Source organism: Buceros rhinoceros, unplaced genomic scaffold (assembly GCF_000710305.1).
Source record: "Buceros rhinoceros silvestris isolate BGI_N320 unplaced genomic scaffold, ASM71030v1 scaffold30337, whole genome shotgun sequence".
In the NCBI taxonomy this organism is placed as follows: Eukaryota; Metazoa; Chordata; class Aves; order Bucerotiformes; family Bucerotidae; genus Buceros; species Buceros rhinoceros.
The window spans coordinates 8,065-21,778 of NW_010424602.1; the positions used below are offsets into that span (position 1 = coordinate 8,065).

General features: G+C 40.0%; 1 protein-coding gene across 1 annotated transcript in view; it reads right to left on the reverse strand.

The window, feature by feature from the left end:
* Positions 1-7,018: 7,018 nt before the first annotated feature.
* YWHAZ (tyrosine 3-monooxygenase/tryptophan 5-monooxygenase activation protein, zeta) overlaps positions 7,019-13,714 on the reverse strand; it is a 23,940-nt gene continuing 17,244 nt past the window's right edge. Inside the window, exons 3-5 of the mRNA XM_010140846.1 lie at positions 11,585-11,748; positions 11,398-11,493; positions 7,019-8,080 (exon numbers count right to left, since the gene is read on the reverse strand). Of these exons, the coding sequence (XP_010139148.1) occupies positions 8,021-8,080; positions 11,398-11,493; positions 11,585-11,748 (320 nt within the window). The 3' untranslated portion in view covers positions 7,019-8,020. The remainder of the gene's footprint in view (positions 8,081-11,397; positions 11,494-11,584; positions 11,749-13,714) is intronic.

The following is a 13,714-nucleotide window of genomic DNA, read 5'->3' on the forward strand; positions in this document are numbered from 1 at the left end:
CATTATTACTACATTTATTCCATCACAGAAAGACTCTCCACTGCATCCCAGCTGTCAGAACTATTTCCTTCCACTCCTTGAAAATCCATCAGTCCTTTCATTTTCTGCTTGCCTAACTCCATACCTCTTTCCCCACCTGCTCAGCACCCCTGGGAAGTCCCAGGACATCCCCAGGCACTTTGTCTAGTCTGGCAGTTGCTTGTCATGGCAGAAGCCGTGGAAGGCAGCGAATTGTCTCTGCTCTGCAGCCGAGGTACCGTTGACTGAGTGACAGGTAGCTCCCACATGATGGCTGGAGTCTGTCCTTGGCTTGTACATGCTGCAATTGGGAATGTCAAGCCTGGTTTTGATTTTACTTTGCAAGCGTATTCAAAACCTTGGCCTCGTACGTAGCGCAGACTCAAGAGCAAGGAAGAGTTATTCCTGATGACATATTATATCACTGTAGTAGTCACTGAAGCAAACCCTTCCTTTGCTGACCAACCCCTCAGGATAATAAATTTGAGCTCTGCAGTAATGGAAATGGAGAGATTGTTGAGTCTGTGATGACATGCCCCAGTGCTCATCAGGCACTGGCAGGTTTTCTCATTAAGAAAAATCAAAATCAATTAGGCCCTTCCTTTAAAACCCCTATCTGAGCAGCATTCAGTATCTTCACTCGGCTGATGATGTCATTTTACATGTTCCCCTATGGCCTTAATTGTGAATTGAATTTCTACTGGGGATAGCAGTATAACCAAACCCAAATTTTAATCCAAATCTCACCACAGTTTTGTAAGCAATATAGGCCTGACATAGGCTTAACATATAAGTTCTTAATTCAGAAAAAGGCAGGGAAGAAAGAAAAAAAGATACAAGTTTAACTGCTTCTCTCTGAAGGTCACATTTAATGAACTTGATCCCATTTTGCAAAAGCCCAGACCATTTTTCTAGGTCACATTGCTTCTAAAAATTCTCACTTATCAAGTCCACATGTATTCACACATTTGTGAAACATCTCTCAGCCCTACAAAATGGCAAGGTCCCACTGGACGTCCACATTAATATGCTCATACGGCTGGCTCGGAAGCTGGGTCGTGTAATCTCCCACATGCTCTGAGGTTAGATTCTTGCTGTCTCACTTCCCTACTTCTCTCAGCACATCTTATTTCTGCATTTTGTGGTAGCCTGATTTTTAGCACTTTCTTTGCTCACCTCGCCAAAATATGTTTGCAGCCTTTGTAAAATAATTATTTATCTTCCAGAACAGGTAACACCACAGACCTATCTTCCCCAACGTTTAAATGAAAGCTATTTCTATTTTTGTATCTTCTGTTTTGTGGGGAGTTTAGCACACAATGGATTTTAAGCTTGACAAAACAGACTGGGCAAAGACGCACATCACACAAAATCTGCTATGCAAAAGTTGACTTCTTTAATACCACTGACGTGCAGCAGGAAGTAAAACCCATCCTTATGCCTTGGCAGGTCAGGACTAAAGTTGAAGCTATGCTAGCATTGCAGACTGGCCATCAACCTGCTTCGTCTTGGAGGAAATCACTCACTGCTGATGTTCACTGTTTAAGGTGAACTTCTGTTTCCCTGCCATAAAAAGGTAAGCACTTTGCTCAGCAGCAGTAATTTTTCACTACAGCGTACGAGCCTGCCACCCTTTCCTGGCCATTGCTCACGGACACACGGAAGGATGAGCACATAGGAGGTTAAGGGTCTGGATTCACACCGAAATACCTTACACCATCTAGCTTAGGTGGAATCTCAGCTATAAGCATTAAGGAGTTAACCTTTCTTTACTTTGAACAGACTCGTGAAACCGAGTACAGAAATGCTGTCAGGTCTCAAAACATGCATACAGATGTTCTGCTTTAGTGTTTTACCTAAGAAGCCTACAGCCTGTCACCCCTGCTCATCCCAGGACACGTTAAGCAACCAGCTGAGGCAACGGTACGTCTTTAGCTTTGGTCAGAAAAATTCTCATTCATAAAATGCCATTTGCTGGCAATCCATAGACAACCTCACCGGCCCAGATGGGTTCTCCAGTTCCTTTTGGCAGTAGGAGTTGAAATTAGATATGCTGATGCTACATGGCTTAGCATTAACAGCAAAGACAGCTTAACTACCCTGTCCCAGGTTGTTAAACTATCATGAGCCTCTTAAAAAATGCTCAGTGCACTAGACAAGCACTAGGCTCTGCAGCGCAAGGTTGGGGATCAGTTTTCCTCCCTACTCGGTGCGTGGCTGTACAGCAGCAGGAGGCATCAGTCCAGAAGAGAACATTTAAGTATTACTTTACAAATGTAAAGAAATAAAATGACCAAATTTAGATGTAAAGAAATAGCACTATGGAATTAAATCTGTGAATAACGAAATTTTACCAAAAGTAAGGATTTATACTTAAACAGTTCTTTCCTCTTTAAGGAACTTAAAAAATTCAGCAGCTTGGGATTTGGCTTTGCAAATTCACAGACCTTGACAAGCTGTTTTGTCTGCTTTACAGGTCACCTGGGGTCCGCACAGGTTCGCCAGTCTGCCTGGGACAGTCTGCTGTGATGGCAGCTCAGGTGTGGGGTATTTTGATTTTATGTAGCTGTCACTCTAACCTACAGCAATGGTGGCATTGTAAATGAATGCTTCCAATAGGCAGACACCACTTCACTCACCACGAATACATAGATTGCTGATGAAATGCTCCAGCTTTAATTTTATACAATGGACCAGGATTAAAGGCCAGAAGAAGAAAACATGGAGCGAACAGAAACAGTAATTCCTCTCAGCAAAACCAATGTTCCTTGTCTGGCAAGAAATAACTGCTCAACAGAAATAATTTGCTAAGTTGCTTCAGGGAAGCACATCTCTAGTAAGAAAAAAACCCATTAAAACACCTGCTCTAAGAAAAAAAAAAAAAAGAAATGTAGCCTATGGTTAAAAATACTTTCTTTGACTATTTTCCAGGCCCTTTTAGAGACAATCCCCGGCACGACATATTTGAAGTTCTGTCCTTGAAACCTCTTCTTTCTGCCCTCTTATTCCCAGTCAGGAGCCACAGAAAGTAATGGGCTTGCAATGAACGACAGCGTTCCAGATCTGCATCTAGCAGTTGAGTTCGGGGGCCCTGTGTGTCTCAGCTTCCTTCAAGGCTCCTTTCAGCCACCACACTCTGGTAACGTCCAGAGGTTTTGCCAGTAGGGATAAGCATCCATTTAAACAGCTGCATTAGAAAATATTTCCTTAAAAAAAAAAAAATCTTCAGGCACGTCTAAAACAGCCCTGCTCACTGCAGGAATCTTGGATGGTCCAAAAATGTGGGGTCCCAAGAGGCTAGGCAAAACTGCACGGCTTGCACAGTGAACCTCCAAATCCCTTAGAAACTCCTGACGTCCAAGCCATAATTGCTGCTCTATTTTGCCTAGGAACAGAATCTAAAATTGCCATTTTCTCTCTAGTTCTAAAAAAGCAATTTAGTATGTGGCATGATTGACTTGCCTCTACCCTGTAATTATTTCACTGCTAGTAACTGTTAGACCACAGGAAAACCAGGGGATGCATCCCTCATTTAAGTGGTGGAGATAAAGCATGCATAGCTACAGCCTCACCCCATGATCCAAGAGTCCTACCACCAGCTGCTGGTAACAGGATGACTAATACCCCTCCTGTCCCCTCCCATCTCCAAAGCACATCTGCACCTCTGCAATAGCTCATTCTGTTTCAAGTACCCATTTACAGACTGCTGGGGTTTGCACCTACTGAAGCTTCATGTCAGCCTTGCTGAGGAGAGGGTAGAAGATAACTTGACCCTCAACTCAAACCACCTAGAGATAATGCAAAGTGCTGACTCCAGTAAAATCACACCAACTTGAGGTGGATCTCACATCCCGAGACCAAACCAGGGAGCAGCCTCAGCTTTTCTTTCAACTGGAAACTGAATTACATGGGATAGGAACTCTTTGGAGCACCTTCCTGTCACACGTCGGTCAAAAGCAGAGCTTGGAGACAGCGGGATACAACGTAAAAAAACCCACGGAATTGCGCTTCACCTTCTGGATTCGTATCAGAGTTGTCTCTTGTCATAAATGTTTCTGAATTTTTTTTAAAGTCAGGTAGTTAACAGCAGTTACCACTTGGCACGTTTAAAATGATATTTTGTTTGTTTGTTTGGCTATTTCGGACTAGGCTACAAGAGGATATAAAAAAGGAGAAGAACCCTTAAGGCAAATTTGTCACATTAAAACTGAAAATAAACATATCAAGCAACCTTTTCCGCGTAATTCATAACCTCAAGAGTAGAAAGGCATGGCTGGGTCTTAGCACAACTGGCAGCTCCTACTACTACATCTAACAACTAATTCTTCTAAGGGTGGGATAGGCAAAAAATTATTTTCAGTTATATCCACAAGATTAATGCAAGGCTTTTGAACACAGCTCAAAGGCTACAGCGATTGTTCAGAATAGTTCTCACTTCCAACAGGTTCCTTACAAGAGTTTTGAGGCACCTTAACAGCTCATCAATAGCAAGCAATTTCCCGTTTGAAAGGGTACTTTGAATAACCATTTTCAGAAAGGCTGGGATTCCCTATCTTCCAACAACTTGGAAGAAAATAAAGCTACTTACCATTAAAAAAATCCCAAAAGGAAGTTGGTAATCGAGGCTAAATCTTGACTTCCAATACATTTGCTTATCCACACGGTTTCCTTCCTTGCCCCCTCTGTTCAGAATCTGGAAATACCATCCTGCCAGGATCTTGCTGAGATGTAAGTTACTGGAAATAAGGAAGCACACCCAGTCACACACTGCCCGCTGCGAGCTGACTTACCAACAGAAGACGTAGCTGGTTTACCTACCGCCTTCCAAGAGGATCCAAAGCAAAAGGCAAGTAAGTAAAAGGTAGGTGCTAACTGGGCTGTCAGAGGTTGTTGCTGCAGCGTCTTTAACTTGCATCTTTAAAATTTCTGCATGTCCCTGTTGTTCCGGAAGCCTTCCCTTTCAGCACGAGACTACAGGTGGATGAGAGGCACCCAGTGCAATAGGCTGCCCAGTTTATACACTGAGGGCCTGCCATCCCTCATTGTTCTGCCTGTTCAACCTGTGCTGCCTCGTCCCTGGTCTGTAAGGACTGTGCAGACCCTGTCAGAACAGCATCCTGTAACTGCAGGTGTGTGCAGTGCCACTACTGCACTAAAGGCCCAAAGAATTTAAGGCTCCTGTGAGCCTTTTCCTTCAACAAAGCAGGAGGCTACACTGCAGAACAGGACGTGTACTCTGCGTGAGGCAACACTGTCACATTTTAGGAGGGTCTTCCATTTCTTCTGCTATATTCCACCAGTCCTCATTTGATCACGCATTTTTAAATTTTCAGTTATATACTTTATTTCTCCTGGTACATCGAGTAACTTTACAGAACTCTAACTCAAAACTTTCTTAAACAGTTGGATAAAGGTTGGGGTTTTGGTAGTTTTTGGTTTTTTTTGTTTTTTGTTTTTTTTTTTTTGTAGAAGCACTTTCATGTCTTAATTTAAATGCAGCTTAAATAAAACAGTTCACCATGTAAGTCGGAAGTCAGATCTTTTCAGTAAGGGAAGCAGGCAACATCTCCATTAAAGCCTTTCTAAGAGACAGAACTCACATTTGCTATAGAGTGAGCTATGGTCTTTCCTTTCTAAAAGTGGATCAAATAACCCCAAAGGAGTTTTTTAGTCCTGGTCTGCCAACTTGTGTCACTTCCAGATTGGAATGTAGCCCTTTGTTTTGTAAATGTATTTGATTACCACTTTTTCCTTTTGACAAGTGCTTTCACGTATTAAAGAAGTCATTGTTACTTTTTTCAGTGGTAATTGAGGGATATACTAAGTCCTGCCTTAGAAAGCCCCATTAACCTTTGCCCTCCGTATTCTTCCCTTCTTCCTGTTCTTTATCAGATTCTCATTTTTATTACCTATTGTAACAGATTATGAACTTTCAGTTCTAGGAATGGTGACTATTGTCCCTAACTACTTTAAGGTTTAAGATTATCCTACCCACCTTTTCAACCAATCCCAATCCTTAAATTCTGGGACAAAGGGCTCAGGTGCTTTTAGAATTGGAGCATCACATTCCAAACACAACAATCATATGTATTTTAACTTTTTTTTTTAAAATACAAGATAAAGCCGATACTAAACTTCTAAAAAGTCAGACCTGTAACTTGCATAAGCGCACTGCACGTGCAAAATGGTAAAGTAACAGTTCACATTCAGTGAGTTGGTTCATCTTACTCTTCCAGGTATCAGACTAAGCTGGTGGCACCAAGATAACTTTTTCAACAAAACAGAAGGTTATCTAAAACTAGAAAATACTTACACTTGTGCTTACACCTCAGTCAAGAAAAAGGCCACTCAAGCTTCCCTCATGTTGACTACATAAATACAACAAGAATATTTTAATAGAGTTCAATTGTTTTCTAAGAGTCTCAGTTCTTGACATAGATATGATACTGTTTGATAACTAGTCTCAATTTCCCTGTAATTATTTCAGTTCCAAACCAGGTATCTATAAACGCCATAGTTATTCTGTGCGTACCAGCAGTGCAGACTTCACTGGGGACGAGGAAAGGAAACGCATCGTTACTCTGGGAAGCCTTTCCACAGATGGAGCCATAGTATCTGAACCCTCTGAGCTCTACGGAGGCTCCTGCATAGTTCTCCTCTACGGAGCCAACAGCAGAAAGCTATGGGTTTCCATAAAACTAGACCTATTGCAAAGGTTGGCTCTTGAACAATTCTGTATTATACCGTTAAGTAAGGTATCTCCGGTGTTCCAGCCAGACAGTCAGAAAGCTGTAAGCATCTAAAAGTTGTAAGCCAATCAATTAGAGCAATCTTAAAATCAGACAAAGTACTCAATCTTGGCTTCCCAGAAATTAACTAAATGCCTAATGTGTACTAAGATTTTCCATAATAAAAATACTTCCATATTGAATTTGTGTATAATACTGCCATTACTCTAAAAGGTGTGGAAAGACAGAGGACATGAAATCTACACCAAAGGTAGTTGAAAAGTCCATTCATAAAACTTTTATTCCACTTACATCAACTTAATACACATGTTCTGAACAGTTATGCTTGGATTGTTCATGAAAATTTCGTAAGACATTAAACAAAGCTAGCCATCATCTCAAGTTATTTCCCTGTTAACTATTTTTACAGCACATGCATGTTAGGCAAGTATCAAAAAAAAAAAAAATCACAAAAGCAAAAAACCTAAAAAAGTTAAATACATGGGTTTTTGTTTTACTGCTGTGCTCGATATACAGTGTCATTAAGGATATCAAGCAATTCTTTTTTTACTGCATCTTTACTTGTACATTTGTTCTTAGGTTGCTTAAACCATTTAAATACAAATAAAATGTGTAGCAAAAATAATGAAAGCAACAGCAGGTAACTTTACAAATAATGGAATGTGAACCGTTTCTCTGTCCTTCTCTAGAGAAAGTTGACTGGGTTATCAAACTGTCTTAAGGAACACTTCAGCTGCAATCAAAGATGTACATTTGATTGGTATCTTCCACAGATTTCACATGCTGACTTGACATGCAATATCTATGGGACATCAGTTTGTTCACAGCCGTGTGTGCTCCAGCTTGAATACGCGTGCTAACTACACCTGTGGCTGCAACTGATTATCCCTTTTTTCCATCACGACAGACCAATATGCAAGCAGTTGTCTTTGCTTGACATAGAAAGCTGTTTTAACACTGGCCTTGTGGGAAGCCACAATGTACCAAAAGTACTATGTCAAACATGTAAAACTTGTATAAAAATTTCACAACCCTATATTGGCCACCTCAGATGAAAACAGATAAATTCCCCAAATGTTAACTGGCTCTATTCCCCTAATATTAAACAAAACCACATGGGAAATATAGAAATCCAAATAGAAGTAACATAAACCTGTCAAATCGTAAACAAAAACTATTTGTGGGACAGCATGGATGACAAATGGTCTACTGTGTAAATTTCAGAATGAGGCAGACGGAAGTTGGAAGGCTGGTTAATTCTCCCCTCCTTCTCCTGCTTCAGCTTCATCTCCTTGGGTATCCGATGTCCACAACTGTTTGGCAAAGAAAATGTAAAATATGTAAGATTCTAATATTTATGACTAATAATTCTTTATTAATTATTCCAAAGAAAGCATACTTAAATAATAGTTTTGTAAGAGATCCTACCAAGCACCATGGGAAAAAAAAAACCAAAACACAAACCAAAACAAACCACACATTAACATGAAGGTATTTCTTGGCTATTACAAAATGGGAATCTAGTCCTAGGTGACCCAACCCTACACTGCATTTAATGAGGAAGTTCATGAACAGTCAAAACCAAAATCTCATATCCGCAAGGCTCACTAAAATACAGTTACAAGTAGGCAAGAATCAGACCTTCAGAACAGATACATGAGAATCAGGAACTAACAATACTTGATTTCCCGTGGATCTGTACCTTTTCCTCAGCGAGCTTTATGCATCTTTCTGAAGGAAGAGTAAAGGTCTTTCTCCATATTCAGCATTACAGTGAATGATGCCTTTTCCTCAGAACAGGCATCTGAAGTTTGTTCTTTTTCAAAAAAGAACACAAACACTTTTCACCAAAATCTCTATTCCTTGGCTCTGCTTAGTCATGTTCCCCTTCAGCAACTTTTGGAACAGAGCTTAGAAACTTGCAAGGGCAGGGGAAGCAGGGAAGAAAATCGGGCTAAACATGTGGTATGCATTAAATCTTATTTTCAGCTCCATAAAAATCATACTAAGGAGCCACATATCAAGATTAAGTACCAACTAAGGAAACCAAGCATCAGTTCCAGAGCAACACCCAGGACAAAGACATTATTTTGTGAACCAAGAACTTCACCACGCTGACTGCTTCCAAATGACTACCAGCCCCCTTTTGATTTGTGATCTCTCACTTTATGGAGTCATAACAGCATTAACCAAATCCTTCACGCTCTACAGCATAAGGTGGTGAAACTCACGAGCAACTAATTCTCTCTCTACCTATAGTGTTATACCACTACGGTCTCACAAGTTACTTAAAAAAACCCAAACAAACCACAAACAAACCCAAACCACCACATCCATAATCAGAAACATTTTACCCTTTCCAGGAGTAAAAGCAATAGAAAAACCTGCGCAAGATCAGTAGCCCTGTTCTCACTCAACAGAATGCACGGTTATCTGCACTAAATGTTCCTTGCTGATGGCATTAAGCAACAGTTATTTTACTGGAGAGGACATCACACCAGACTAATGCTAGCCCCTGCACTACATTCTACACAATGTGATACATTATAATCCTACATTAGTTTCAATTTCAGTGCTATTCTTACAAGAAACAGTTGGCAAGAACAGTTTTATCAGAATTTTATCAGAGGCTTCTATCCTAAACCCACACCTCTGGACTATCTAAAGATATGTACATGTACATACCTTTATTAATTAAATAAAAAGGGCCTGGCTGCTATGAAAGGAGGATTCCCAATTCAGAGCAGTTTAATGAATCTGCTGAGGGAAAACACTCCTAGGGAGAAGGGATGCTTTTTTTATTAAGGAAAACAAAACAATTCCATCACAGAGCAAAGAAGGAATTATCTAGCAATCCCAGTAAAATAGATTTTGACTTGATATGTTAAACACCTCTCTGACTTCGGTCTCCTCTGGGAATGAAGACAGACTGTTCTTCAGCCACACAAGACTCAAAAGTATCAACAACTGAGAAAACCACTCCTGCACACAGCTGATCAACATGCTGAATCACTGTCAAAAGCCTACCTCAGATATTTTAACAGACTTGCGTAACTAGCAAAACAGACCTTTTTCACACTTATGAATTCACTGGTGTCTTTGTCAGTCATACACACATCACAAGTTATTTTATACCTCAAGAAGTTGTGGAAAAACGTGGAATCAATGTACTCATACAGGTCACACTAAGCATTTAAGGCAAGACATATCATTCATTCAAGAACACAGAATTCTGCAGCTGTCTACAGCCTTCTCCCTTATAATGGAAAACTCACATCAATTATCAGGCCTACTGCCATAATTCACACACTATGGTAGCTCAGTCCAGCTTTTGCTCTTGTATGAAACAATCTGCTTTCCAACTGCTATGAAAAGCTTTACATTACTTTTATGGGGAAGCTAGCAACTCAAGTCAGCTTCTATTCTCTATTTCAATACCACTCGTTCAGAGGACAGCTCTTGAGCAACCTCACTCAACGGGACAGTACACACAGACATTGAGAGCAACGCCAAGCCTGTGTGTCTGTCTCCATTAGAGAGGTTGAGAAATCTCTTCCATTTGTTTTGTAAGCAACAGCTGGAACAATCACAAGTAGTTTTTTCAGTAGCGTTAAGTTGCCATTCTGGTGGAACGGGTTCCCAGGAACAGGGAAAATAACGTGTTAGAAACAACAGCAGAAAATATGGCAACTCCAATTTTACGCAACTGTACAGCTTCTACTTATGTTGAAAGAAATCCAGCTATTTTGTAAGTGCCTCTGGTATCAAATGCACAGAATGTGAACAACGGGCTACATCTGGCAACAAGAGGAGCTTTTTATTTTTTCAGTTCTTGCTTGCAGCAATCCCCCCAAAGATGACCAGGGAGCGAACTATGCCATTAATTACACTACTACATGTTTGCTTACATTTACTGTTTCATTTGCTCTAAGACATTTATCTTTGCCAGTTTTAAAGTTCAAAGTAGATTAGAAAAACCACACACACAAGATGAAGATTTTCATTACTCTGACAGAGCAAGACAATCTTGAGCCATAACTTATACCACAGACAGCTAGCTATGAGTCCAAGGAAAAAAAGAATTAAGACTGTTGTCTTATGAGTGCCATGGAAATAGGCTGGCTAGCACTCGTTCCAATTTCAGCTTTACCAAAATTAAAACCAAACCAAAAAACCCCCCCAAACACGTCTTTAAATGGACCCGCTAGCTTTGTTTGCAGTTTTTGCATAGGATCTATCCTTGCACATGCAATCACACAGATTGAACTAGAAGAAATTTGATGTAAGTTTTGAAGAGGCAAATGTGACTGTATTCTTCAGTGTTGTTTAACAAAGCATAATAGCTTTGCTAGTCACAGTCCAAATCACGTCACTTAAACATGCTAAATTCCTTGAATAAAAAAAACTGAAAAATTTGGTTGATTGGTCATCTATCAGAAAACCACATTAATTTGCATGCAGACAAAAAGAGACTAGGCAGGCGAAAAAGATGGAGCTCAGAAACATGATGTACTGAAACTCACCTGTAAATGACTTACAGAGAACCCCGCAGCTAAGAATGAACAAGACAATCCAGTGCCACAAAGAGCAATCCCGTTATCAACAGTATGCAAACTTTAATGATACTCACTGTCAAGTTGTCTCTCAGTAACTGCATTATTAGCGTGCTGTCTTTGTATGACTCTTCACTTAATGTATCAAGTTCAGCAATTGCTTCATCAAAAGCCTAGTGTTATAAAAACAAACACCACCATTGGCCATGCGACAAAAGGTTATGCAAATAATTTAAAAGGAATTTTTCCCCCCCTCAGCCTTACCGTTTTTGCAAGGGAACAGGCTTTCTCCGGGGAATTGAGAATCTCATAATAAAACACAGAGAAGTTCAGAGCCAGACCTAATCTGATAGGATGCGTTGGCTGCATCTCCTTTTTACTGATTTCAAAAGCTTCTTGATATGCTTGTTGTGATTGCTCCACTATCCCTTTGGGGAAAACACATACGCACACAAAAAACATGGGTAAGTAATTCTCATAACTGTATTTGGACATAGAGTCAGGACTCTGTTCATGCTTGAACAAAGTATGTTAAGAGTGAACACTTGTGAACAAGCACTTTACCTAACGAGTCACTACTTTTTGAAGATTTTACCAATCACATTTAAAAATTATTTTTTAAAAAGTTGTTATTGACCAAACCACAAGTTTGAGTCTCTCCCTGCCACCCTGCGACTACTTGTGCTTACAAATCTTTGTAGCAGTTTTGTAGCACTTAATATAAACCCCACCACCCACATGAAAAGGTACAAAACTGAAGTTAATTACACGCAGGTTTGATATAGTACCAAAATTTCAAATGTCTTTGAACACTGCAAAGCAACACAGATCCACCTTTTAGTCACAGAAAACACGGTTGACCTTTTCAGTAACAGTCACCTACAAATTTCCATTCATACTGCTTGGCAAAGATAGGGTGGCCTACCTTAACCCAAATTAAATACATATTTTTAAAGGCTTCCAACATAGTTCCATTTCCAATGCAGATATGGAAAGCGTTTTTACCTCACTTAAAGGTTCTAGTACCTATAAACCTTGAAGAAAGGGAGCAAAAATAACAATTGGATTTCTTTTAGACATTAACCTTTTGCCATGCTCTTAATTTGTTCAACTGTACAAGTTACAAACACTTGGAGTAAAAAACCAACTATATTGGGTATATGAAGATTGAAGAGCTCAACAGTTCCCATTCTCACTGAACACACTTGAACTTATGAGTAGACTACGCCTGCACAAGTCAGGGGTCAAAGCCCAACACAGCTCTCAAGCTGGACTATGCCCTTCATGACTGCAGGAGGCAAGAGACATGCTAGACACTGAGCACAAAAGGACCATTGTTCCTGCACTCTCCAAGACTGTTAACAGCATTTGAGAAAAAGGTGGGCAGGAAGTAATTCAATTCAGATGCAAAAGAACTCCAATTCTAACATTTCTGGAACAAACCAGAACTGCATCCAGCATGATCTCTGCAAGAGCACTAGCCTCACATATTAAAAAATAAAGAAAGGAATTTCAGGCTAAGGACTCAAAAATACATCAGTATTTAAGTTGGAAGTACTCGAAGTCTGAGGATAACTGAATACCAATGCGCAGGATGTCTGTGCAATCTCTATTTGTTCACGTTTACGGATTCAGAAAAATTAAAACATCATAATGTACTCTTCAACATGGAAGAGGGAGGACACTCACTGCACAACTATTCAACACTTGTGTCCTCTCTACAGTCATCACTAGTAATGCAGTGCTTCAGGAAAATCAGACAACTGCCATAATACCTTGAAAGTCACCAGCAGTTGGTACTTGTTGAGAAGAACCAGATTTAATGTAAGTTAAAATTAGAAATAGTGAGAAGTGTTTTACTCTTCTCATAATGGAAAGGCCTCAGAAAATGGCTGTGTTTATGAAAGGGAAAACAAGCAGCATGAAAAACAAGTAACTTCAAGGAACGAAGCCAAGCATTTCATCTTTTAATAATTTTTCTTTTAACATAAATAACTTAAACCCAACCAAACAAAAGAAAGAACAGTATAAAAACGTAGTAAGATTTTTAACCTTGAATTCTTTAGAAAGTGTTGTACAGTTTCAAAGTTCAATGCTAAAATAGTAGGGTGAGATAACTGCTTGACATTCCTCTCCACTAGACTGCTGTAAGAACACACCAGTTGATAAAATAAACAATCTGGTTTCTGTAGGTAAGAATCCCATTCCTAGAGTTGGGAGGTTCATACTGTTGCTGTATGTACCACAAAAGGCTGAAGGAATACTGTGTAACTGAGCAGCCATTATTTCCTGAACAGTAATTATCAACTGCTCTTCTTCAAGGTCACAGACAGCATACAGGAAAAGCCTGCAAGATCAAACACTTGGGGGGGGGGGGGGGGGGGGGGGAAAACA